The sequence below is a fragment of the Dermacentor albipictus genome, chromosome 1, assembly GCF_038994185.2.
Source record: "Dermacentor albipictus isolate Rhodes 1998 colony chromosome 1, USDA_Dalb.pri_finalv2, whole genome shotgun sequence".
In the NCBI taxonomy this organism is placed as follows: Eukaryota; Metazoa; Arthropoda; class Arachnida; order Ixodida; family Ixodidae; genus Dermacentor; species Dermacentor albipictus.
The window spans coordinates 20,872,615-20,899,903 of NC_091821.1; the positions used below are offsets into that span (position 1 = coordinate 20,872,615).

A 27,289-nucleotide genomic window follows, 5' to 3' on the forward strand; every position below is an offset into this window, starting at 1 on the left:
ATTAAGGAGGCTTAAGGTGCATGAATAAGGAATAAGGTGTATGAAAGAGGATTAAAGTGGATTAAGGATGATTAGGGTGGATTTAGGTCAATTAGGGTTGCTGGAGTATTAAGACGGATTAGGGTGATTAGAGTACATGAACAAGGATTAGGGAGGATTAAAGTGGGCGCAGGAGGATTAAAGTCAATTAGGGTAGATTAGGGTAATCTATGGTCGATAAAGGTGTATCAAGGGTACTCCCTTGATACCTTGATCCCTAAGGAGTATTAGGGTAGATTAGGGTGGATGAAGGAGCATTAAGGTGGATTAGGGTGAATTAGGCTTGATGAATGAGTATTAAGACAGAGTAGGGTGCATTAGGGAGGATTAACGTGCATTAACAAAGATTAAGGAGGATTAGAGTGGATTAAGGTTGACGAGCGAGGATAAAGGTTGTAAATCCTACTCTAATAAACCTTTCTCCATCTAATTATTCATCCACATTAATCGACATTAATAATCCTTAATGTATCTTAATACATCTTAATTCACCATAACCCACGTTCATACTATTTCATCGGCCTTAATCCACCGTAATCCTCTTTAATACCCCCTAAACCTCCTTAATCCCCCTAATCCTCCTTCATTCAACTTAATCCACAATAATTCTCCTTAATACACCCTAATCCAGCTTCATCGACTTTAATCCACCCTGATCCTCCTCATTGCACTTTAACCCTCCTTAGTCCACCCTAATCCTCATTCTTTCACCTTAATACAGGATAATTCTCCTTAATGCACCCTAATGAACCTTCATCAGCTTTAATGCACCCTAATCCTTTTTCGCTTTAATCCCCCTAATCCGCTCTAATGGATATTTATCCTCTTTCATTCACTATAACCTGCCTTCATCGACTTTAATGCACCATAATTATCCTTAATACACCTTACTTCTTCTTAATCCAATCACTAATCAATCCTTACTTTGTTAATCAGTAATCATCTCTTATACATGGCTGCACATGCTCTGGTTCGCTTCCGGCCTACCTTCAGTCACGTGATATTTTCTGTAGCTCATAACGCTACCTTGAAACAGACATCTAAGGCTTTCACTTAATAAGCCACGCACAAAGGGATGTGTCACAAGCAATACTAGATCAGATGCACAAACAATAGCATCTCGTCATGTCGCAGAACACTGGTAGTATAGAACTCCCCTCAAAGCTCCTTTTACATCACTATAGCCCCTTCATACGGCTTTATGAAAATGCCATCCTCCTCATAAATGTGGCATTCAGCATTATCGATGCTGTTATCAGCATTCCTAAATTTTTTGAACACCACTGGAGCACGAAATTGGCCCGAAATTACACGCCTCCATAGAATGCTGCAGCCCCACCGCGGGAGCTCAGGAGAAAAAGCGTGCCGTGCGCAGCCGGCGGGCGAGGAGAATCGAGGAGGAAATTTAAGCGCCGCGAGGAGGAGAGTATCACTACTTTCAAGTTATCAAGGGGCTTTAGCGCCAACCAGAGGCGAGCGCCATGTCGTGGTGGTGCAAGGAACCCCGTGGCAAACGTGGCGCGCACCTCCCACTATGATTGGTTTATTTTTCACGCGCACACACGATAAATGCAATGGAGGAGGAGTAGAGGTGTACAGCTTAACTGTACAAAACATTTACAGCCCTTGCACACTGTGGAGAGGTAAGTCCAGCGAAGCTGGCGCTATGTTGTGTTGTTTCGCTATGTTGGGGTTTCCGTATGTTGGGGATTTTGTGTGTAAAATGTGACTATTACACATTCAGTATTGGGCGAATAAAGAGAGATTTACTCAAAGATCCCGGTTGTGATCATGGATTTCTTGACCATTGTAATAATTGCCTTATGATCACTGTGGTATACGACAAGTGGTTGCACTTTCACTGTGGTAATATTGTTCCCGAAGGTTAGGTCAATGCACAATAGGTGATGAGTGGTGGGTAGGATGGATGGAAACAACTTTATTCTGAATCCGGCAAATTTGACGACCCGGGCTCAGGTCTCCCATGAGGGGACTTCGAGGCCTTGCCTCGTCGCCGCCTCTCGGGCTTGCTGGACAGCCCACTCTTGTGTCTTGAGGTTGGAGCTGCGCAGAGCGGCGGCCCACTTCGACGCAAGAGCCTCCGGAGCTACTGCCATTGTAGCTGATGTAACCCGACACTCCCGCAACATGTGTGACAGCGTCGCTCTAGTTTCCTGACATAATTTGCAAAGAGCAGTCGGGTATTGCGCGGGGAAAATGTGCTGCAATCGCACCGGACTGGGGAATGTTTGTGTTTGCAATTGTCGCCAGATGACTGCCTGGCGACGTTTCAGCATGGGGTGAGGTGGGGGCAGCAACCGCCTGCCTAGTTGGCGGTTTCTGGGTACAATGGTATCGGTGAAACACTTGAGGAAAAGCGTTCCAACGTTAAGGTAAGTATCCACGCCCCGTCGCGTCTGCTCACATCGACATTGAAATCACCTACGATGAAGATGGATGTATTGTCGGCGGGCTGAACCTTGACAAAGACATGCACCATAAACGTTTGGATCGTGACACGCCCCACACACACTCTCTTGCTCGACGTCTCCGGAGGAGATGCACTTGCGCAACGCACCCGCGGCCACTTGACGCTCTTGATGATGAGTGTTTTTAAAGAGAAAATAGAAGAGATAAGTACAGCGCCGTTACTGCCTCTCGTGCGAGGGCACCTCCACAGCGCTGTACAGGTAAGGGGAAAGGGATAAAAAGATCACGCACGCCGCCGATCGTTGCCAAGTGTCCGGCAAACTAAAGACGGTCACACACGATTGGTGTATAGAGACAATGACGTTATATTGTGGCGTGGCTGCGCCAATCACGGCGCGCGCTCTAGCGCACCGCGCAGGTGGCCGCCGAACAGCGCGCGCTGCGGTATTGCGCAATGTCGGGAGTATACACAACTTGGAATAGAGGCGTCCGCGCTGGAGTGGAGTATAAATAGTTGGTCTGTGTACACGGAAACGAGCGCCGCCAGAGCCTAGCCACAAGCAGCTTCGCAGTAACAATGCACGCACCCCACACACAGCAATGGTAAGCTTGTTGTTGTTTACCATTGCGCCTTATTTAACATTTATTTGACCTGAATTTGCCTATGAGAGAGCCCCGCTGGTGACTCGGGGGAAAATAAAAATACTGAAGGCGCCCATGTGTCGTGCATCACTCGCATTTCCAATAATGCGAAATTATTATGTTGCTCATGAAGTAGAAAATCCGGTGGCTTGGCCAGAGATGATACAAAAATCACTTGGTCACAGAGACGCGCTCGTGTCGCTCCTCGCGTGTCCGTCGTCGTGATCTTCCACAGCTGGCTGCGATGCCGCTCGTCATGTCAGCGTGCCCATAATGCGCCTCCCTATACCAAGGTGCCGACTGCACTGACCCACTGCCAGTTGGTAATTTCGGCAGGTTCTGTCAAGCGCGCCGACGGACCAACCATGGAGTACCTTCTAGTTCTATTTCTCAGTTAGGAGCTGCGCCAGGTTCAATATGACGTCCATACAAGTACACGAACGAGGTCAAGGCACGTGCTGCGATAAAAGATAAGAGGCAAGGTTAAAGCAATATCAACTGCGTTTCGTAGAGCAAATCATCGGGAAAACGTCCGCAATGCTTTCGCATTCCACCACATAGGGATACCGAAGTGCTTTTGACTTTTTTTCCTCTGAAGGTTTAACGAAAACTTAGTTTGGATTGGTTATACGTCGTAGGTGTGTGGGTAGGGGAGAATGTTTGCTACATTTGCAGCTCAGCCGTAGTTGGCATCTCACTGAAAAATACACCATTCCTCTCCAATTTGCTTATGCCGTGCTTGATTTTCGGAAACAGAGCGCGAGCTCCGTAACTCTCTAGCCTTGAGTGAGAATGAAGTGAAAGCGAACTTGTACAAAAATTTGTGGGGCCGTCACATTCATATTGGGACAGATTACCAGCGAGGCTGTTTAGGCTGTATACATGGGCTGCGGAGAGTATGAAATCATACATTTTTATTTTTCATACGGCACAACCCAACGCTTAGAAAAGCGTCACCACGGTCACCCAACCTGCCGTGCATCTGGCGCAACCACTGCTACAGCCGCGCCCGCACCTCCGAAGGGCGTGACGTCATAAGACAGTTTTAGTTGGGCGTCCGCAACCACCAACGTACGCAGCGCGCGAGGTCGTGAGTGCATAGGTAAGCGCGCGCGAACGAAACGGCAATAGTTGGCCGGACGCGAAAGTTGAGAAGGGGATTGATGACTTGCATGAGTAGGAACCATTAGTGTGCTACTCAGCGCTGCGATATTCCACCTTCTGAAACTGTAGCCAATATCAGCCGCCACGAAGAAGTAAACCACAAGCCGGATTCATATGTTCGGCAAGAGCGATATCGGAAAAGGCACATTCGCGGACACGCGAGAACATGTGAGAACGTCCCGCAAGGCCCGCTGATACGCAGCGGACGCTACACAACTTTTGAAAAGCTGCGGGCGCACGCAAGATACTGTGGGTGCTCCTGCCTACTGGGCATGCGCACTGACGCCTCGGCGGGTTTGTTGCGTACGCAGAGCTCCTGCGGAAGCCGAACTAAAACTGTCTATAATCACAGAAGCGCAGACCACGTGCACAGGCACCGTAGCCACACTCTTTCCCCTCTCCCCCTACACGTCTCCATTGCTGCAGCGCCGTGGCCACACTCTTTCCCCATCTCCCCTACCCATCTCCGTTCCTGTTCACGCAGTTCACGTGCCGCGTCCCCGGGGATACGCACGTAAGGTGCCCAGATACCCCTTCCCCCCAATCCACCCTAGTCTGGGAACACATGCGGGAGATGCATACGGGGGCTAGAGATAAACAGCTCCGCTGTAAAAAGTTATTTAGACTGGCTGTTCATATTAGTTGATCATGTTTCTCGGAAATGGCACTACCCTCCGTTAGCTTTGCTGGAGCTTCCTCGATTGGACGGACCTGGCGGCCCTGGATATACTATACGTATGGCAGCCACATATGTGAGCTTATGCTTTGTCTTAATATATCCAGGTCACTCGTGAGCCACTCTAAACTAATCTCCAATATAGGGGCTCTCAACTGCGTTCGTGGAGCTAGCGGAGGCCTTGGATGAGATGCAGCCGCCGCGGTTAGCGAATCACGAAGGTGTTCGGTTGTCCCAAACACTGCGATACGATGCTAATCTCTCACCCTTCTCGCCGGATAAAGGACGCGAAATACCCGCGGTGTAATCTTAAGAAAAAAAAACTGTTCCTTACTTCGGCGATTCTCCATCGAACTAGCTTAGCAACTTAAAATCATCACGTGCGCGTGAAGCCGTTAACTTTGAGTACAACACAGGGAGACTGACTTGCACCAGCTGAAGACTCAAACTTCGACTGATACAATACAGCATACCACAGCAACTGGGTGCATGACAGCCGCTCGATACAAGACGCTATCAAATAAAAGCTATCAATTTTTCGGTGTAAGTTAACACTTGTCGAACAACCCAAATCTGGGCAACGCGTTTTTGCAGACTGACACGCAGCGTTGTTCTTTTCTTGCAACTCCACTTTGTCTCTACTATGCGGCGCCGCTTTGGCCGCCTCAGCCGGCTGCTTGTTATCTAATTTTGTTCGTGCAACTAGGACCACCGTGCAGGCTCCACGGACCCAAGGCAGCTTTTATGCGTCGGTTGTGGTTCGTAGTTGCTTTCAGGAGAGCCTATGGTGCAATATTTGGAATGGCTCACTGTCCTGCTTGTGACGTATGCGGTGGCAGGGAGAACACAGCCAACTTATCGCGCCACTGTTCTCGATTTTAGTTACAATTACAATCAATGTCCAATGCACTGAGGCTACTAGATGATCGTGGAGTGAGTGCACGCACATTCTGCAACACTGTCCCCACCGAACACTTGCCCCGAAGGCAGTGAAATCACTCTTGATTTTTTGGAAACGCCTGGCCTGTGCGAGTGCCTTCGACTGCGCTGTCCTGTCTACCTACGCGCACACTGTATCTTCTTTACGTTCCCCTCTTCTCTTCCCCCAGCGTAGGCTAGCCAAGCATACGATTTTCGGTTAGCATTTCTGCCTCCTTTTGTTCCTTTTCTCTCTCATTGTTCTCGGCACATGATGCATTCCGTCCGTGCCCGCAGCCTGGAATATAGGAATAATGGAGAAGCAATAGCGAAGTCCAGTTACGGAGAGGGAGAGCAGTGGAGGCACAGAGCACGGCGGCATGCTGCACCCACAGAGGACAAACGGTTTCGCCGCATCGTTAAGGGTGCTGTGCAAGGGCATTGTCGAGTGCCGCAGATGGCGCTCCTGTATATCTTACTCCTTGGGCTTAGATCTACATTACGAAGTTTATGGGTCCACTCTTAGCTCCTATTGCCCCTTCACGAGTGCTTGGGCGGAAGAGATAAATGCAATGCTCAGCAGCTACGCCTTGTTTCGTCAGTATGTCTAACACACTTCTGTCCCAGAATCATCTACCTGTGCATGTCCTTCTGCGAAAGTACGTGTGTAATTTAGCCTGTATTTTTTTGCGAATGCTTTTTATTAGGTTACTCGTATCTTACAGGGTCAGGAATCCGTTCGTACACTTGAGTGGTTCATGAGAACCGGCACTTGCCAACCATGATTTTGAACTTGTCAGCAATTTCGACCCAGCCGACTGCAGACATCTCTCGCAAACGAGAATCTTCGTGAATTCACCCCTCGATCGAATCACATGTTACAGAGCCATGGTTGCGCATAACGTGATGTTCTTATTCCTGAAACTCCTCGTAGTTACTTTTGAAGTAATAAGGATATGCAATCATGACATCGAACTTTAATTAGGCGCGCATTTCCCATAAAACATGTGCGTTTTTTGTCTAGACCTACTTTCTTATAGAAACGCGCTTCGCATCAAATGCGCTTCGAGACTGGAAGCGTTTTCGTGGAAGCCAATCATCGCAATGCACAAGAAAAAAATTAAAGTAAGTTTAAGTATTAGAGCTTGGGTCGAAACAGAAGTTATCAGCGGCTAATTTTCTCATATTCAGGCACTATTTATTTTACCAGTGTCACTGATGCAGTGAAGAATAATGCATTGCGGCGCGGAACTCTCAATGGTCGTCCGACATTATGACAAGCCCCACAGTTCAATAGCCGTGAAATCTGACGCTGTGTTAATGCTCATGGTGCGACTGTGACGTGCTTTCTTTTTCAGAACACATGCTTAATATACTGCACGGTTCTACCCGGCATCGTGGTGTCCTCGCTTGACGTCGTTCAGTACAGTCATGGAAACAATACCAAGACCGCTTTTTGCGTTGTTCATATGCAGTGAGTGATGAATACGATTACTGCTGAATAATATACGCTGAATATGCAAGTGACGCAATATTCACTGGTTCGTTTTCTTTATTATTCAAATATTTTTGCAAAATTCGTTTAGGCAACTCGTTCAGTGTGGTACGCGCACTGCCTATCGGTAAGTTTTCGCTTCTACAATTACAATTGTACAATTGCCTCTATAGTACCACAAGACCAGCCGTTTCACCTCAGTCCAAATAAGGTTCATTTCTCGTTGTAGAGTGTTTCCTGGCGATAAATTAAATAGATGCAAATACTTATCGGAAAAGGAAATGGTAATAAGCGTTTCATTCGCGCCTATACCCAGCAGCTCCCAGAGGAACCGTGGAGGTTACGATCGTTATGGTCGTGCACGCACGCACGCACGCACGCAACCCCCCCCCCCTCCACACACACACATAAACGCGCGCGCTCAGGGAGATGGCGGAGGAGACGGGAGAAAGGGCGAATGCCATCGTGAGTTTGCTGATTCATGCCATGCCACCTGTTTGTCATCAGCTCACGTACGTGATGACTGAGGGTAGGGGCGCCTGTAAGATAGTTTGGCCTAGCTTGGGCCCCCTAACAAAAAGCCCTGCGCCCACCTAGGCTTTCTTTCCGCACTCTTAAAAATATGTGCACCCTTCCGGACTTATCTTGCCACACAGCGATAATCGTCATCTGTCTTGCCCGCATTTCCTTTGTTTAACGCTGCGAGCCCGGTACTTCCCACATTCTTAAGCAAAGTTACACCCTTTAGGGTGTATCTCTGCCACACAACGATAATCTTAATCTGCCTTGCTTGCGTTTCCTTTCTTGAAAACGCCGCGCCCGCTACTTTTCTGTCGTGAATGCTATGTCATGCTGATAACGCGCATGCCGTTCGTTACTGGAAAGTACCGGGCGCGGACAACACAGATGACGATTATCGTTGTGTGGCAAAAGTGTGCAATTTTGCTTAAGAGTACAGTAACGAATGGCATGCGCGTTATCAGCATGACATGGTATTGCCGACAGGAAAGTAGAGGGCGCGCCGTTTTCAAGAAAGGAAACGCAAGCAAGACACATGACGATTATCGCTATGTGGCAGGTATACACCCCAAAGGGTGTAACTATTTTTACATTCTTCACTCTTAGAAAAATTTACACCCGTTGGGGCGTATCTTGTCCCACAACGATGATCGTCATCTGTCTTGCCCGCATATCCTTTCTTTAACGCGGCGAGTCCGGTACATCCCAGTCACGAACGGCATGCGCGTTATCAGTGTGACGCAGCATTCTCGACAGGAAAGTAGCGAGCGCCGAGTTTTCAGGAAAGGAAACGTAAGCAAGGCAGATGGCGATTATTGTTGTGGGACAAATATACACCCCGAAGGGTGCAACCGTTTTAAGAGTGTTAAATCTGTTGCACCCTTTGGGGTGCATAATTTGTCCCACAACAATAATCGTCATCTGCCTTGCTTGCGTTTCCTTTCCTGAAAACTCGGCGCTCGCTACTTTCCTGCCGAGAATGCTGCGTCACACTGATAACGCGCATGCCGTTCGTGACTGGGAAGTACCGGGCTCGCCGCGTTAAAGAAAGGAAACGCGGGCAAGACGGATGACGATTATTGTTGTGGGACAAGACACGCCCCAAAGGGTGTAAATTTTTCTAAGAGTATGTACTCTCTTAGAAAAATTTACACCCTTTGGGGCGTATCTTGTCAGATGCAGGCGTATCTTGTCACTTGCAGAAATGGTGACCGCTTCCGCGGCCCAGCTATTCAAGTGTTCGTGGTTTTGTGATGATCGTGAGCGTGCCACAATTCATCACGAGCGCAATCTTTTACGATACGATTCATCTGCATAATAAAACCGTTTGTCTGACTCGCCGGTAAAGAATGCTCACATAACATCATTTATGACGACGCGGAGGTCGCCTGGAATTCCATCGGTTCGCGACAAGCGATCACTTGCTGTTTATTCAACAGAATTATTATTATTATTATTTGTTTTGAACACATATACACATATACGCAGTTGACAGTAAAGGGAAAGCGACGAGCAGGCTGGCAACTGCCACCGGTGACAGGAACACAGAAATGGAAGATAGGCAGGAGGGGAGGAGAGAGGAAAGGAAGAGCAACAGGACAAATCTAAAGACTAAAGTAGAACACTGTACACTACGCACGTTGTTCTGCCCAGTTTCGACTCTGCAGCCGGAATTAAAGTGACGCCGCGTCGAACAGCCTCCACAATTATCGATCACATCCATGGCTAGTTCGCTATGCGGCTAATTGTGCGCTCCACGATGAGACACCAAGTACAGCCGCACGCAATCACGGTTTCACCGGTAGTCGGTTCACAATATTCACTACAAGGTGTTTCAACAGAATTCGAAGAAAAAAAGAATCGACGTTGTAAAATGATGCAATCAGAACCAATTTTGAATTGCAAAGAAATGCATGTGTTCTCTTAGCGACTCTGGCCATGCTACAATATTCATTACCCCGCTTCATCACAGATGTGCTGACTTCGAAGCGTCGTGCGAGAGGTGCGAATATTACAGCTTTCCATAACTCCTCTCTGAAGAGCGGCTTTCTGGTCATGATATTTCGCTTATGTGTCACTATCGCAGATGCTTTGTGTGTCGTGAAGCCTAAATATCGATTGCATTGACATGTAAATCATGCAGGCCTATTGGTCAGCGGAACGATCATCGACGACATCGAAGAAGTATTCAACAAAGTGAAAGGAAATATTACTGAAAACATTCCCAGCACCAAAGTAGTGCCTACTTCTCTCGGTGACCTACTCCGCAAATTCGGAATTAAGGCTAACGTTTCACGTAAGTTTATTCCTCTTAAACAGTTTCTATGTTTGAAGTTTTGAGTGACACTTACGCACTTTTACCTCAAGCATTTGTTACGCCCCTGCTCCCCTCACAAACTTGACCGGAATATCTACAAACAATTCACCACATAATGAATCTGTTCATGAACGATGTTTTACGCTCGAAATATACTCACGCATGGATGCGCTTACGTGTTAATGAGAAATTCGCGTCACAAAGACTTATTCATACTTCGAGTCCAAAATGTTCATGTCTGGCAGATAGTAAGTAGCTTGCAAAAGTACCAAGCTCTCGAAAGAATTAAGTGTATGTAATACTGAGGTATGTACGAATCGGCTAAATAAATGTCAGACACTAAGAGTGTAATATACCCTAATGATGACAAAGGTCCAATACTGGCACGGCAATATACCACACAACTTACACAGTCTATGCGAACCAAGACTAGGCAGAATTTTCTGCCAGGCATTTCTAAAAATATGCACGGCCCTCAAGCTTAAACGTAAAATAATTTTAGCAATAAGGTTATGCTAGATACTGTTAAGAACGGCCCAACTGAGGTGCAAGTTTTGCCAGCCTGTTGCGACAGCTGCGTCAATTTTCTTGGAACGCCACCGTTACGCTCTAGCCTCGTCGCCGTTGTGACTGAATGCGATCGACGCACCAGCTATTGTTACTGAGCCCGCCACCATCTACCTGGTCTGCCGCGAGCGGGGGAGTGCTCGCGGGAACATAGTTCGAGGCTCCTTCCCACGCGCCGTCCAAGACGCAAGACAATGGGCACCCGGCCGCGCTGCAGGGGTCAGCTCGGGGAATAAAAGGCACCTTTCCTCACACAAGCCCCGAGTTCTACGAAGTCCGTCTGACGTCGTCTTCGGACCGTGAACCTGTGCGGAAGTGTGTGTGTGTAAGCCGTCCTGCAGAGAGGCGGCTTACTTACGATGACTGGACGAACGTTTCCGTCACCTTGGGTTCGAGGGGGGGACCGAGTGTTTATAAACCGCTGTTGTGCGGCTGCTCAGTGCACTTTCTCAAACAGTCATGTTAGACTGAGGTACTTTCTGTCGCAGTCATGCTAGACTGATGTAGATGCTGTAAATAAACCCATACTCATCGTTCTCTATGAGAAGCAGTCCTTCCCTTCATCAACGTGATCAGCGTGGATAAGTTGGACGACGGTATGGGCCAGCTACCTTCTAATTCATGCCGGACTCCAATCTTGACAACGGGTTACGAGCGATGGGATTGAGCCCCCAATCCTAACAATACCCAGACGGTGCTTGTACAGGTGGTTTATGCGCTTTGGCGGTCACAATTTTCCTGGACAAGTAGGGTCAAATTAGTTGCACGGATATTTTCATTAACGTTATTTTTGAAAATAATCGGCTATAGTTATTTAATATAGCCAGTGACAGGTCCATAACGCAGCGGCAAACACTGTTTATATAAGGGACGTCTACTCATGCACCAGTAAACTTCCTTCTAGTCTTCCTCCTCCTATTATACGAGTATCATCTATCATATTCATGTCCCCCTACCCTCGCTTTGTTTAAGCGTTTCCTGATAGTGAAAGTAAGTTTTTTAATTACTTGCTGTGCAACCGCACTAAAGAACCGCGAGCGTTAAATACTTCACATCTGTTCACATTTGAATCGCACAGGATAACACAGTCAACCATGATATCCCAAACATTGTAAAAAACTTTATTCCTTCTTCTTTGTTGCATAGTAAACATTGCGGAAATACAAACAGCAGTATTAATAACCGCATACTTGGTATAGTGCTCCTTAAAAGTAACAGTCGTATGTATGCTTGCAAATGTCCACTCAAAGTACATTCAGTAACTAAAGCTGCTATTTGTGTTATTTGGAAGACATACTTTTCTTCTTGGGCTATACTTACAACTGTCATTTTTCTTTTGTGTGTATTTTGCTTACTACGTGACATGAAAGAAAGCGCGCTGCTGGTTAAAGAAATAAAACAAAAGAGCAACTTATCTTTTTTTTTTCTTTCCCTTGCGCCCCACCTCTCCAACCAGAAGGTTGCCCCTTCGAAGCTGACCTGTGCATTGTGGAGTGCTACAACAACAACAGTAAGCCTCTGCGAGGACACTGTGGTGGATTCCTCTGGACAAAGTGCGTTTGTGAGGAAGAGTATGGAAAATAAATCTCAAAAACTTTTCTGTCACTGCCCTTTTCGATTAGTGCAAAATACTGCCTACAGAAGCTACCATAGGGTTTATGCACTGAAGCTCCGCCGCAACGCGGCACTGCGGTGCCTCAGCGCCGGCCGCCATATTCGTGGTTGTTCCCTAGCAGACGACGATGTGTTCTGCCCAATATCGCTATGCAAATGTATCTTGTTTTATCGCGCGTGGTTCCGGTTCTGAAAGAAAACTGGTATTAAATGCGTCACACAATGTGCTGTGTGAACGTGTCGTATAGTGAGTTTGGTGGTGTTGGTGTGAGCTTCGCTTAAATATGTCAATCGATCTCCGCGGACTATGCGCTTGCGTGTTAGGACGAATTAGCAGAGCATGTTGTGGTTCACGCTCTTGTTCTAAGAGGACAAGAAACAAGCACAATGATGTCAGCACTCGAGGACGGGTTTCTAAGACTTCCCTACGTAGCCGAATGTGCGAACAAGCATCTGCGATTCCGTCTGGGTGGGTACTGTGCGCTTACATTGAACTCCGTCGGGCGTTATATACGCGTATAGTTAAAATATGTAGTGGCTAATCAGTAGATCATATGTTGTGGCATTACAGAGTAGTAAGCAGGACAGGTAAGATGCCTTGGTACACTGGCGTTATATAGCTAGTGGCTTACCAGCAGATCACCTGTCGTGGCACCACAGTGTAGTGCAGGTAAAATGCTACACGCCAGGGAAGATGCCTTAATTGGTGCACTGGCGTTGTATAGCTAGTGGTTTATCTGCAGCTCGCCTGTCGTGGCACCACACAGTAGTGCAGGTAAGATGCCGTATTGCATTGACACGTGATAGCTAGTGGCTATAGTCAGCAGATCATCTGTTGTGGCATTGCAGAATAGTAAATAGGAAAGGCAAGATGCCTTAATTGGTACGCTGGCGTTGTATAGCTAGTGGCTTATAAGCAGATCACCTGTCGCGGCACCAGAGAGCAGTGCAGGTAAGATGTCGCAGGGCAGGTAAGATGCCGTATTACGCTGACTCATTGTAGCTAGTGGCTAATCAGCAGATCATCTGTTGTGGCATTGCAGAGCAATAAGTAGTGCAGGTAAGAAGCCTTTGAACACTGCCGTTATATAGCTTGTGGCTTGTTAGCTGATCCTCTGTCGTGGTGCCACAGAGTAGCGCCGGTAAGAGGCTGTATTACGCCGACGCATTATGGGTAGGGCCTAATCAGCAGATTACCTGTTGTGGCATTAAAGAGTAGTAAGCAGGACATGTAAAAGAGTTTGGCACACTGGCGTTATATAGCTAGTGGATTTTCAGCAGATTACTTGTTGTGGCACCGCAGAGTAGTAAGTAGGACAGGTAGGATGCCATATTACGCCGATGCATTATTGGTAGTGGCTAATCAGCAGATTAGTTGTGGCACCTAAGAGTAAGCAAGAGAAGTAAAATGTATTGTTATGCTGACGCAGACGAGTGCTGTCGCACGACATCTTATGTATCCTGGTACACAGAAATGAGGTGGGGTTGGGGGGGTGGGGAGGGAGCACGACGTGTCCGGTGTGCCCTCTCTCCCTGGCTACGCCGTCGTCGTTATACCATCGGCATCATTCTAGCAACCGCATCACGTTGTAATCGCGCCATCGTCGTCACTCCAGCGTCATCGTCCAATGGTCGTCATGCCATCATCCTTACATCGTTGTCGTCATTCCGTCATCGTCATGTTCTCATCTTTGCGTCGTCGTGCCGCGTCGTTGCCTTTCCTTCGTTGTGGCATGTGCATGGGCATGTGCACATGCCCATGCACATGCCACAACATGCCAAGTGCATGGTCAGATTGTGTCCAATTGCGTCGTGCGGTCTCCACATACATATATGATCACTAAGCAGGAGCAGCTTCTTCCCAGACACCGATAAAAGATTCCCTTAAACCAGTTGCCACAGCGCGTAGGATGCACAAGTGTTTTATTACCAGCTCGCACAGTCAAACTTATCGCAGTGTAATGTCGTCTGAGTACTTGTGAAACACAGACATTGGCAACGGATCTCGCATCGCCGCATATGGGAGTAATACCATTATTGGGCGCGTTATATAAGGAAATTTGTACTGCTAACGCAACCGTACAAAGCTCTAAGTGGACAAATCAACTGTAATCAACGAAGTTAAGAAAAACGCAGTGGCAGCCCATTTCCAAGAAAAATTTGTTTTGCGCTTGCTCCCACCGCGAGAGCCGCGGCGTGCCGTCGTCACGTGATCCTGCGCCTAGAACTTCGCGTTGACGGCAACGCCGGCCTGTGTGGTGGTGGAGTTCTAGTTCAATCATGCAAACACCCTGGCGGCAGCTATAAAACTCACGAATCGTTTGTACCTACATGTTCGCAGACCTCAATAATATTTGTGCTACGGGTGCAGTTCCTTGTAATACGAATGGCCTAGGCTGTACACTGGCGAGTTTTTTACATGAGAACGAGGGTAGCGCCGGAGGGGAGAGGAGAAGCTGCTTCTCATACTTTAGCGCGAGAGCTGTGAAACCGAGTTGTGAGGCGCGTTGGTCGCGGAACATCAACCAGCTCTTTGAAACACACAACTTGTCACACGAGAGCTTTGTGACATTGGAAGGGTTAGACGTGGCTCTGTGTCGGCGATGTGTCACCTTTCTCCGCCGCCGGGGTTGACTGCCGTGGCACGGGTTTGTTGCATAACTCCGCGGTGCGTCTCTTGTCGAGGTTCGCCGTTTTGTCTTACGGGCTCACCTCAGCTTTGCTTAGGCCGACTCCTAGAGTGGGTGGGACCTGCATGCTTTTAAATTGAATGGTCGAAGTGCTATGTGGCCTCCGTGGAGCAAGCTAGCGAAAACGGACGCGTGGTGCGCAGCCGTTATCGTACGTCATTCCGTTGTCGTCATGCCGCTGACGCCGCGCCGTCGTCGTCACACTGGCGCGATTATTTTGTCCCCACGGCGTCGTACACTCTTAGGAAAAGTTGCACCCTTTGGAGTGCCCCTTCTGCCACACCACGATAATCGTCATCTGCCTTGATGCGTTTCCTTTCTTTAACGCTGCGAGCCCGGTACTTTCCAGTAACGAACGGCATGCACGTTATCAGCATGATAGCATTCGCGACAGGAAAGTAGCGGGCACGGCGTTTTCAAGAAAGGAAACGCATCAAGGCAGATAACGATTATTGTTGTGTGGCAGAAGGGGCACTCCAAAGGGTGTAACTTTGCCTAAGAGTGTAGTCATGCTACCGTCATCGCAAGCTTCTCCATCGTCTTCATTCCATCGCCGCCACGCCATCGACGTGGTGCAGCCGCCGCTGTCGCCAAGCTGTCATGCAGTCGATATACATACCAAAACGTGGCGGCAATAACTTCGGCCGCCATTATCAAACACCGTTGTGGACGTCAGCAGTATATGTACTTCGCCAGTATTGCTAGTGTGTTTATTTTATTTCTGTTCGGATACACCATTCTGCTTCTTTTTCTTCTGTGGTTGGTCCTCTATTTTTGTAAGATGTGCTTTTGTTTACTTGTCCTCTACTTGCTGGTGTTTTATATTACGATTGTCATCCTTGGCAATTCCAGCCACTTCTCTTTTTTCGAGGGGGGGGGGGGGGGTGCGGGGTGGTTTCACGAAGAGAGAGCGCCGTGGGGGAATCTTTTCCTTGTTGTTTTATGGAGATACTATTATCACAAGGCTCACCACATAATATAGACACTGCTAATATTTGTTAAGAGCCACGTCCCACTCATTTTTTCTGATCGGTTTTCCCGCTCATTAAGTATTCTGAGGATTAAAAATTTACAGGTGACCACGCTTCAGATAACATCACAATTTACTCCGCTATGACTTTTAATCACGAGGTTTGGTAGTCGATGCGTTACAGGGAAAACAAACGCAATGCCATTGTTAGAATGAGATCTTGGTGCCTTAATAGATGCGATTTTAAACAGATAATTGGGCTGGGTGGAGCGCGAAATTATTACATAATAGACACAGAATGCTGCAGTTATGAACATTATTTTATTTATTCACAATAAATGAAGTTCATGTAACTTCATTTAAATAATTATTATTCTACGTTTACTTTAAATCATAATAATGACGTGAAAAGTTACTCGTACATAGAAGAATATCACTGTAAACCTGAAGATAAAAGAAAGCATGGCACAATCGCTACCGCTTGTAGAATTATCCAGTGACAAAATAACATTAATCAAATCATGCCCATTCAACGAGGACTAGCGCATTCAACAAAATCATTGTAACATTTTTATGCAAAAACGTTGCAAAGGCAAGATCAGTTCGGTCTGAAATTCGAGGTACAGCATGTAGCAGCGACATATTTATGGAACATTCATCCCACTTTAGTACTTGCTATAAACGCTACAAAATCAGCATGATTGCAGCGCAAAGCGAAAGTCCTCCCGAAATTCTTCAACAGAAATAATCTAGTGATTATACATCTCACTAATTGCAGCTCGGGGAACGAAACGCACGTGTAATTATAGCTACGGCACCCCACTCTCCAGGAGCAACTCGATAGGTATTTTGAATTTTATTGAAATTTAAAGAGTACACGAAGGTCACGAAAGCAATACAATTCATAGTTGACGTACGCCCAAAAGGTACATCCATGCTCTTCCGCAAAACTGACAATCAGAGAGGACATGCGAAAATACTTAGACAACGAAGCTTTATTGCAAATGAAAAATTAAAATTTCATTCATGTACCAGACTGTGCGGAAACAATACTAAAACAAGATTACAGATTAGAGAAGTATAATGTCATCTTGGTAGATTTAGACAGTTCCTATTAAAAAGCGAGTTTGAAGCGGCAAATAGCAAGCTCGCATTACACCATACATTCCAACCTCCGTCGCCCACAATTTCCCTTGGCGAAGCGATTGGTAACTTTTTCACAGTCAACTGGATGTCTTTGTGCGTATGTTCTAAGGCCAGACCGGTCAGGCGGGTTCACTCACCTGTGACCGCAGCCATGTTTTTAAGCGACAGAATGTGAAGAAAGACTTTTAGGCGCTGGTAACGCTGAAAGGGAGACTGGTCAGTATTCGCAGAAGTGTCTTGATCGAAGGAAACATGTCGCCGTCGCCCATGTAGAGCGATGCCCGTTCCTTTTTCGCTTTCGAGCTTACGGTTTTCCTTCCATAGCCAAAGTTCGGCTTCATTAACAGTTGCGGTTATCAGGGTATGCCTTCCAATAAGTTGTTGCCTCGATGCATGACTGAGCCCTCGCTCTTGTTCTTTTTTCCTAGTGAAATGGGGCAAGCCACTCTGGGCAATCGGCCATGAGTCGGGCGGTGTAGAAACTGTTATCAATTTAAAAAAAATAAATTAGGGTGAAATGAAATAAGTATTTTACAAATCGGATTTAAAGTGCCTACTGTTACAGATATGAATAATCAATTCTCTAAGTATAACATAAAAAACAATTTTGTGAGCATAATAAGTATTAAGAATTTCTAGCGTGCAGAAAGATGCAGAGGGCTTCAAAAACGTTTCTTCGGCTGTAACCTAGTACGGTACCCCCAAAGGAAAGATTTACAGGAAGAGTCAAATTCAAGCAAAGCTTTTGGAAGGGTTCTTCTAAAAATATTTTCCATTGAATAATGAAACGCCGGCATGTCAAAAAGAAGTGTTGCAGAGATTCACTCTCATTGCATAAAGGGCACAAAGGCGATCTAGCCTGACCAGACCTGTAGGGGTAAAAGTTCAGTGAGCTGACGCAGCACCGTAGGCTCGTAATCGCTACTTCCATTTTTCTGGTGGAGCACCATTTGTTGTTCCAAGGAAAGTTGAGATGCGGGAAAGCAGATTCTTACAACGATAATTGGGCCAAGTTATTTGCAGAAGTATATTTTCTGAATCGCGCCCAACTGATGAAAGCTGACGTAGGTAAAATGGAGATTATAGGTCCATCGTGGTATGATACTACTGTGAGTGCCTCTGCATATTCGTTTAAGGCTCGACGTTTGTGGCCTGGCACCCACACTAAATGAACGAGATGTAAATGTGTTGGGAGAAGAGAATAGAAAGTTTCTAATGAATCTGACAATTTGTACGAGGTTTGTGAAGAACAGACAGACAGGCAATCAGTTAAGATTACCACTGATGACAGAGATGATGGTAATTTGCGTAAAACTAAGACAATTGTCAATAATTCCGCCTGAAAGATAGGTATGAAGTCAGGTAGCCGAATGGAAAAATACCAATTTAGATGCGGTAACACAATGCCCACACCTGCCTTTTCTCCAAAAACGAAACATTTGCTCCTATAATCTATGTCTTTGTATCCAGGTGCGCAAGGTGGTCTTCCAAAGTACTATTCAGATATTGATAGAGAAAATGTTTAGCATTGTTTGGAAAAATATAATAAAGTTCAATTTTTGCGACTGGACATAAGAATTTACTAAGACCACCTCGCATAGATATACATTTAATGGGTCTAATAGTTTTTGTACGAAGAATACTTTAGGGCAACGGGAGTGATGCCATTGATAATTAAAAAATGAGGCAGATTCATTAATGAAAACATATTGTGATGTCCCCTGTGGTAATGCAAATATCTTTAGAAAAGTTGGTACTGTTAGGATATGAAATCGCTTGAGAAGATAAGGCAGGCGTGCTTCTTAATATAATATGTCATTAGCAATAAATTTAGGAAGCCCAAGTCATAAACGAAATGTCTCTTGCTCTAATAGAACCAGATGCCGAATTTCATATGCAGGTCTGCCAGAAAACAAAACGCAGCCGAACTCTATTATCGGGCGAACATACATGGGGGCAATAGATCATAATGAGAACATGCCGACGCAACCCAGATCGATTGCTGCTAGGTCTATGCAGCATTCCTACTGCGTGTGCTCCCTTTGAGGTAACATGCTCTATATGCGGGCTCAAATTAAGCTTTCCGGTGTGCACTACACCCAAATATTTAAGTGAATTCCCCTGTGGGATACTTTCTTGTCGATGAAGAATCGAAATTTGCACAGGAATGCGTTGAGGGAAAATTGAGACGGCGCTTTTTCTAATATTAAGAGAGAGATTATTTCCATCAAGCCAAAATTCTAGGCGGCTCATATAGAACTGTAGAGTTTGGTACGAAGCATGCAAAGCTACCGATGTAGCAAGAAATGCTGTGTCGTCGGCGTATACGTACACTTGTACATTCTGTTGCAAAGGTACAGTACTCAGTAAAATATCAAACAGTGATGGCGATAGGACTGATCCTTGTGGGAGACCTCTTGACTGTTGATGCATTAACGAAGACAACCCACATAGAGAGCAGTAAAATTCCGTGCCGTTTAGAAATTTATAAACCCATGCGACAAAATAATTTGGCAGACCTTCATTCTAAAGCGCGGTTATTAGGGTTACATGTTCTACGCTGTACTTCGGTTACGCTGTACTACGCTGTAACTTAGGTTCACGCATGTAGCATCGAAACTATTCTATTTAACATTCTGTAGTAGCGTGATATATGCTGGTCTGTAGAAGCCTAAGCGACATATCACGCTACTACAGACCTTCAGTGACCCGCCCTACTGTGTGTGATCTGTACTGCGTGTTCTATTTTATTTTTTAGATTTGTCATGTTGCTCTTCCTTTCCTCTTTTCTCTCCTCCTTCCTATCTTTCATTTCTGTGTTGTTGTCGCCTCCCTTTTGATGAGGAGGCAGGCGTTGTGCCCCTTCCGGTGGCAGTTGCCAGCCTGCTCTTCGCTTTCCCTTTCCTGTTAATTGTATAAATGTGTTCAAAACAAATAATAACAATAATAATACTGCGCTGTCATACGCCTTACTGATACCCAAAGTGACTAAGGCTGCACATTTTTATCTGCAATCAAGCTAGTTGGATACAACTTTATAGGTCAACATGGGCGCACCAAATCGAGAACGCACGTCTGAAGCCAATTTGGCTTAGGCTAACAATCATGTTCTCTACCAGTTATATATGCGGTCGTGTAAGATTCTTTTGATTATATTTACTAGGTTAGGTGTAATAGATATTCGCCTAATGTTATCTAATACATAATCGGCACCTTGCTTCTTTAATAATGGGATTATCTTTGCAAGTGTCGCTTCCAGAGGAATCCACGAATTTTTAATCGAATGGTTTACCGTGATAAGCAATACGTGCGACGATATCTTAAATAAAGTTTGTATTATTGCCGTAGTAATGCCATAGAGGTCTGGCACTGAATTAGGCAGCTGGCTTAGTATATTTTTCGGCTCCGAAACTGTAACGTCTTTGAAGTCTTCAACCTGAGAAGTGGCGTAGCGTGATAAGACAAAATTGACTCAAGGCGGCATTCTAGACCTTTAGTCATACCTTCCAGTAATTTGGCCAATTCGCAGGGTGTTGAGACCACAGAGTCAACATTTATTTGTGCCGGAAGGACCTTTTTATTTCTCAGAAATCGACGTAGTTGGTGGCCTTCTGTTGGTGGCATTTGAAAGAAAGTCGAAGTGCTTACAATCAAAGTTGTCTTTCAAATTTGTAACTGCTCTTTTAAATGTGTGTGCCGCGAACTTGTAGTCTCTCCAATTGCTAGGACACTGACTATGAAGTAGTTATTGCAATGCTGCTTTTCTTATCCTGTAATCGTGTCAGCCCTCTGCGTTCCACCAAGGGTTTGAAGACCCGCTTTTAGTGGAGTTCGCAGTGAATTGAGACTATTTTACAGTAACTTCTACAACAAAATCAATGTATGGCCTTTTCTTCTTCATTATCCCATTGCTAATTCGATAAAGCCGTGTGTAAGACTTTTTGAATGTGCTAAAATTAACAAAAATATTTGAATGCATAGTAATTTGAGTCAATGGGCACACAAACTCAAAAAGTATAGGAAGATGGTCACTGCTTGTGCCCCGAGTTTACAGCAGACCATGTTGAGGTAGACAAATTAGAACTAGCGAAAGTGAGATCTGTCGCGCAAACTGACTGACTACAAATAAATGTAGGTGTTCTTGCATTAATGCATGAAAAATTATTGTTAGCATCCCAATCCCACAAATGTTTACCACTCGAGTCGGTCTTGAACCCCTATGAAGTATGATGGGAGTTAAAGGCCCCGCCAAAAATTACTTCTTTTCTGCAGGACGTAATTTTTGTATCTAGAATACTAGTGTTCAGAATGCCTCCGGGAAAATAAACATTAACTAATGTCAATGGGATGCGACCTGGAATGGAAATGTTCATTGCTACAATTTCACTTTGTGAAGGCATAAGCTGGTAAGCCATTCTAGCCCAGTGCGCAATTTTTGAAGATATAAAGATAACTAAGTCCCCACCACGAGAGGGACGGTCTAAACCAAATGTGCGGTAATTTTTTAGATGAAATGCCTTTTCTGCTAATAAGCGGCCTTTTTTCAATGCAATGGTATCCAGTGAGTGTTTGCTACAGAGGTAATTTAAGTGAATAGCAGCGGAATAAATGGAACGGCCATTCCACTGTTATATTTTAGAGTACCTATGTTGAGCTAAGACCGGCAGAAGAAACTACTTTGTCTAAGATGCTATCGTAAAAAAAATATTTAAAAAAATATTCTTCTTCTGGCACTTTTTTGCCTTCATCTTATGCATCATTGTGGACCCCTGCGTTACAGAATATGCGTGGTGCTTAAGAGCTCCATGTGTGTCAAGCTCCATGTGTGTTTCTTGCGAGCCACAATGTGAACTCGAATCTGATTCCTGTTCTTCAGCTAGCCGAGTTGTAGCGTGGCCACTTCCGAAGGTTGTTGCCTCCGGTCGATGACCAGGAGCCAGAGACAAACTTAACTGGCCTAATTCATGATGAGTCAAAACCGATGAAACGATACAACAAGGCTTGCTGAAGAACGCAACGGCCCCACCCCACAGCGCGCTCGGTGAAGCGTTTGATGAAGACGTAACAAGCACAGGCTACGGTGATTGGTGCACGCATCACTGGGAGAGAAGTCACAAGGGAGGAGGAGGGACGTAACACTCCGGCGCTGGGAATCTTCGGTAAACATTCCGGGTCAGGTCTGAAAACGACTGTTGGAAAACAGAGCTGGTCGGCCACAAAACACGCTCCACCGGTTCGATATGCGACGACGTGTGCGAATCGTTGTCGCCTAGGGGCGATATGCTCAATGCGGCGTCTCGCAACATACTTTTTGTGCTGCTCCGTGGCGCGCACTGGGATCGCGAAATGAACACTGATTCGCAACTCCAAGTGGAGAAGCTCAACTGGGCTCACAGTCAGCACGGGTGTTGGAGAATAGGGCGTCTCTCGAACACGCAAGCTGACGAAGGACGTGCATGGCACGAAGAGGGGGGGTGGAGTATGCACACCGATGCCATGGCGTTCAGCGAAATGATTTTCCTGCGTGTAATGCCAACGGCTGGTCTCCAAGGCAATTAAACCACTGCATTTACGAAGCGCCGCGCAAATAAAATTATTTAAGCGTCGCAATATAGGCACGTCGCGAGATTCGATCAGATATCTTTCCTCCAGCGTCTCCGATTCTGGGCTCGTTCCTCGACAAACTTTGTCAAAATTTATCTCTCCTTTTTGTCTTCTTGGCACCACTGCAAATAGTTAGCGTTTCACGCTTTCGTTCAGGCGACCGCAAGTATCGGCTGATCAGCAAACGGCGGCTGCCACAGAACCCAAACTTGCATGTTTATAGTATAGTTTTTTGATTATTATTTCCTCCTACTTTTTCTGCATACCTTATTTCATACCTTTTGTAATAACCCTTTGGCAGGGTTACTGCGGGAGTGGTGTTTTGAAAGTAGCATACCCATAAACAACAATTTAAAAGTAAACAATTATTGAACCACGGGGCGCCGCGTAGAGGCGGAAAGCTCCCGACGAACAGTGTAGTGACGAGAGAAGGGGATACGGCCACAACGATGACAACGATATGAGCTAAATACGCGAAACCCGCCGAGAAGACCGGACAGTACAGGCACCTTCCTATTTATTTTGGAAATAAACGTGCAGTGATAGTGCGAGCACAGCACTTGAACTTTTTGGACTGGCACTGCACTCTCGTGCCACCGCAACGCAAGTATACTTGAGCAAGCGAAGCCAAATTGAATAGACCATATAATTGAGGCTTCAAACATATTACAGCTCTGTTCCATCATTTTAGCGATATATGTTACTACGAGAGCGTATGAGTCATGTGTGATCAAGGAATGACGATCAATTCACTATACACGGTGTTTCAGTGAACACTTTCAAAAATTTTTAAAGGTTGCCTGTGGCAATTAACACAACTCTAGTTCATGAGGTGGTGTACTCGAAGCGGCGGACACTACTGGCACGAAAAACTGGAATGCGTATTCGTCTAATTAACAGATATTCACTAATAAACTGTAACTAATTATCTTATGGCCCATATTGCAATTTACAGATTCTAGCCGTGAAGTGAATTGGTGTCACCCCATGAATTCCTTGGAAGAAATTCTCAGGGTGACACCAGTTTCGAGATATTAAAACCCGAACTTTTCAGGAAAAATGCATAGGCGTTCCAGTAACTTTCTTAACAAAACGTAGCTTTATGCATTCCGGCCCAAAAGTAACTGGAATGCCAATGCATTCTTCCGCAAAGTAAATTGCAATATGGGCCATACTGTAATTAGTTAGAAACATAATTAGTGATTTTTTTGTTAAATAGTCGACTATGAATTTCAGTTTTTTATTTCAAATGGTGTCCGCCTCTTCGAGTAGACCAGCTCACCAACTATAATTGTGCTATCTGCCACAGGCAAATTTAAAAAAAAAAACTGAAACTGTTCGCTTAACTCCTTTGGTCTTCGCTCATCCGGGCACTCAAACGGGAACATCAGGGCAAGTTGCGTGAAGAAAAAAAATGAGGTCATCCGAACAACCAGACAAAAGTTAAGAAAATGTGGTCTCTGGCTCCCAACCCTTTGTATAGGACCGCGTTACATACTCTAGTTGTTGCGCAAACAAGTTACTAAAAACTTTGCTTCCGAGTTCTTCCTGCTTGTTCACAATAGCACTGAAGTTGTAACTTACAGTACACTGAAGTCTCATTTGCTATTTTTAACAGTGACGTTCAAAAGGCAGATACAGGGCACCATACACTTCACTGTCATTTTTTGCGCTGTGTGCACTTTTGAACGCCAGCGGTCCGTGAGTTCCAAGGCGCGGGTCGCCTCGAGAGATGGCTCCGCGCTGCGTGGCGCTTCCTTCAGCCGCTTTTCTTCTTCTAGTTAGGCGCTGCGCTTTGCCTCCCTGGCGTCTTTCACTGCCTGTCGGGCCGCCTTCAGCCTTCTTCTAGCTCGGCGGCTCCCATACGGACCCGTGTACAGGATGGCGTGGTGCGGTGCGGGGCAATGTGATGTGGTGGGCTTGCCGTGGGCTTGTCTACGCCCATTTTAAGATTTAGGCCAGTATCATCGCTAACCAATTTGCTTTGCCGGCTGCCATCTCATGCTTACATCTACTCTAGATTACGGCAAAGCCAGCAGTCTTTTAGCAGCACGAAATTTTCGAAAATTGCCTGTGGCAGATAGCCCAGTTCTGACCCTTAATCTGAATTACTCGATTCTGTGGCTATTACTTCTACAAGAAATTAAGATTCTTAATTCAATAATTAACACAATTACACCAATGGCCTTTCTAATTAATCACATTATGGTCCATAAGTTAATCTACGAAATATACCGGTGAATTCGCAAGGGGTATTCACTTGGAACGAATTCTCATTCTCATGGCAGAAAAATGCAGAAAAACGCTGTGTTATGCATTTAAGCACGAAAGTAACTAGTACACTAATGCGCTTTGTCGGACGTTTTGGAGATGAATGTTTTAAAACTGATGCAGTCCTGAAATTTCGTCCCAGTAAGGGGATACTCCTTGCGAACTCACTAGCTACAATTCGTAGGTTAAAAGGCGTACCGTAAAATAATTGTATTAACAAGTGAATTAGCGTAATCACGTTAATTATTCATTAATTATTTTTAATTTATTGTCAAAGTAATGGCCGCCTGATCAAGTAAATTAGATAAAGGGTTACGACTGGGCTATCTGCCACAGTCAATTTTGAAAAATTTGGTGCAGCTAAACAAGCAACAACCTGTAGAGCGCGGCAACGTGACCTACTGGAAAGAAGAGGAAGAGCAAGTGAGGTAAATATCTGCTCAAAGTCCACATACAAAATATACAGACTCGCTTTGTGACCCGGTCCTCGCGCCAACGCCGGCGCCGGCACAGCTGCCAGTCGGAAGGCTGCGCGGACAAAAGGACAAAGGCGACGGTGAGAAAAACACACGAAACGGGCAGCAGATGGCCGGCTGTATACCGATATCGATTGGTTCGCTTAAAGCGCGTGCGTATTTATATTTTACAGAGGCGGACGGCAGTGTAGCCGGCATATACGCCCGGGTCTCGGGCGTATGCAATTGGCATCACCGCGCGGCCGCTCAACATCATCTACATATTGCACCGAGTACGTGAGTGATGAGCCTCATCCAGGGTTCGTCAGTGTTCATTCTATTGACACTGTGGAGCGGCATACAAGCGGAGCAGTTCATGGGGAAGTACGTTTCGACAGTGAAATCACCAGTTTCCACGCAAGAGCAGTCACAGCCGAAGACGGACCTGTGGAGAGCCGCGGGACTGGAGAAGGATCTTTCGCTGGGTGCTGCGCCAGTGGCCCTCCTTAAGGTCGCATACGAGACAACTTCGGTGACGATCAACGGTACGCTGACGCCCCAGCAGACTGCCGAAGTTCCCGCGGTAGCTCTGGTCGGCGCCGTCAACTGCGTGCCACCGTTCTCTCTGGTCATGTTGGACCCGGACGCGCCGAGCCCTAAGCACCCTACGCTCCGCAGCTGGTTGCACTGGATGGTTGTCAACGCCAAAAGCACACGGAGGCTGGACAAAGGCGAAGTGGCGATGCCGTATAACGGTCCGACTCCCCCCGAAGGGTCGGGACCTCATCGATACGTCTTCTTAGCCTTCTGTCAAGGCGGCAAGCGCATGGAGGTTATGAAATTCCAGAGGCGGCGAAGGAAGAAATTTCATTTGAAAAATTTCCTAAAGAAAATAGGCAATGCGGTGCCGTTCGGTGGCACCTTCTTTTACGCCGAGAACGTCGGAATGAGGAAAAGTCCCCCAAAGCGACCTCCGCAGCAAGAATTGAAAATTTAAATTTCTCGGAGCGGACATTGCGATGGAGAAGCAGTCGTTTGGGAAGGCCGTATACGTACTTACTGATGATTCCATGGTCAGGTGATCGCGAACATTTCTGAGAAGTTCGTCGCAAAGATCGCAGTGACTGCGACATAACGAATCGAATGTTAAACAATTGTCGTCGTTTGAATTGTGTCATGTGATCATTTTGTATGATCTACGCGGTGCCTTGCTTTTGCAGTCGCACATTTGTTGCACTAGATTCAGCATATTTACACTGATTACCGGCGAAAATTTGGTTGGGAAGATCCCAGCGCAGTCATTGGTATAAGCTTGGTCTTCTCCGAGCGCAACCAAAGACATTTAAGATGCATGAACCATTGTCGGAGTGCGTCGTCGTTCGTATCTTATTTGCCATATGTCGTACTTAAAGCAAAGGAAGACGGCAAGTATCTAGTCTCTTTCATTGTCATTCCGATCCAATAGTATATGCTCTGTGAACCTCGGTTTTAGTACTTAGTCAGGAATTGCAGCCAATTAGTGCGAGTGTGGTGGGCGTGTGTGCCGCGTAAGCCGCTTTGCAGTGTATGCCACATCCGGAAAGAATGCGAAGCAGCGTAACATAAGCTCGACGCAAAATCATGGAAAAGCTTCTGCATAACGGGAGAAAGTTATGAAGGAACAATGGCATAACACGCGTTGAAAGGTCGATTGCTCTCTCGAGGTGTGTCCTTTTCAAATCTCTGTAAGAGAAAACAGTTTGTGGCGCCGCTTGTGCGTCCGCGTTAAGAGG

General features: G+C 46.0%; 1 protein-coding gene and 1 long non-coding RNA gene across 3 annotated transcripts; both read left to right on the plus strand.

The window, feature by feature from the left end:
- Positions 1–6,508: 6,508 nt before the first annotated feature.
- LOC135909932 (uncharacterized) lies at positions 6,509–12,372 on the plus strand. Of its 2 annotated transcripts, none has more exons than XR_010566854.1 (4): positions 6,509–6,528; positions 7,228–7,343; positions 10,027–10,179; positions 12,224–12,372. It is a non-coding gene; the product is annotated as an uncharacterized lncRNA (long non-coding RNA). The 2 variants fall into 2 exon arrangements; XR_010566853.1 differs by having other exon boundaries at positions 12,227–12,372.
- A 13,449-nt stretch (positions 12,373–25,821) lies between these two features.
- On the plus strand, positions 25,822–26,514 carry LOC135909945 (protein D1-like). Its single transcript, XM_065441950.1, has one exon. The coding sequence runs from the start codon at positions 25,822–25,824 to the stop codon at positions 26,512–26,514; it is 693 nt and encodes a 230-aa protein (XP_065298022.1).
- The last annotated feature ends 775 nt before the right edge of the window (positions 26,515–27,289 follow it).

Bases quoted from the DNA above. Each gene is read 5' to 3' on its own strand.
- LOC135909945 (XM_065441950.1), top strand. From the start codon at position 25,822: ATGAGCCTCATCCAGGGTTCGTCAGTGTTCATTCTATTGACACTGTGG.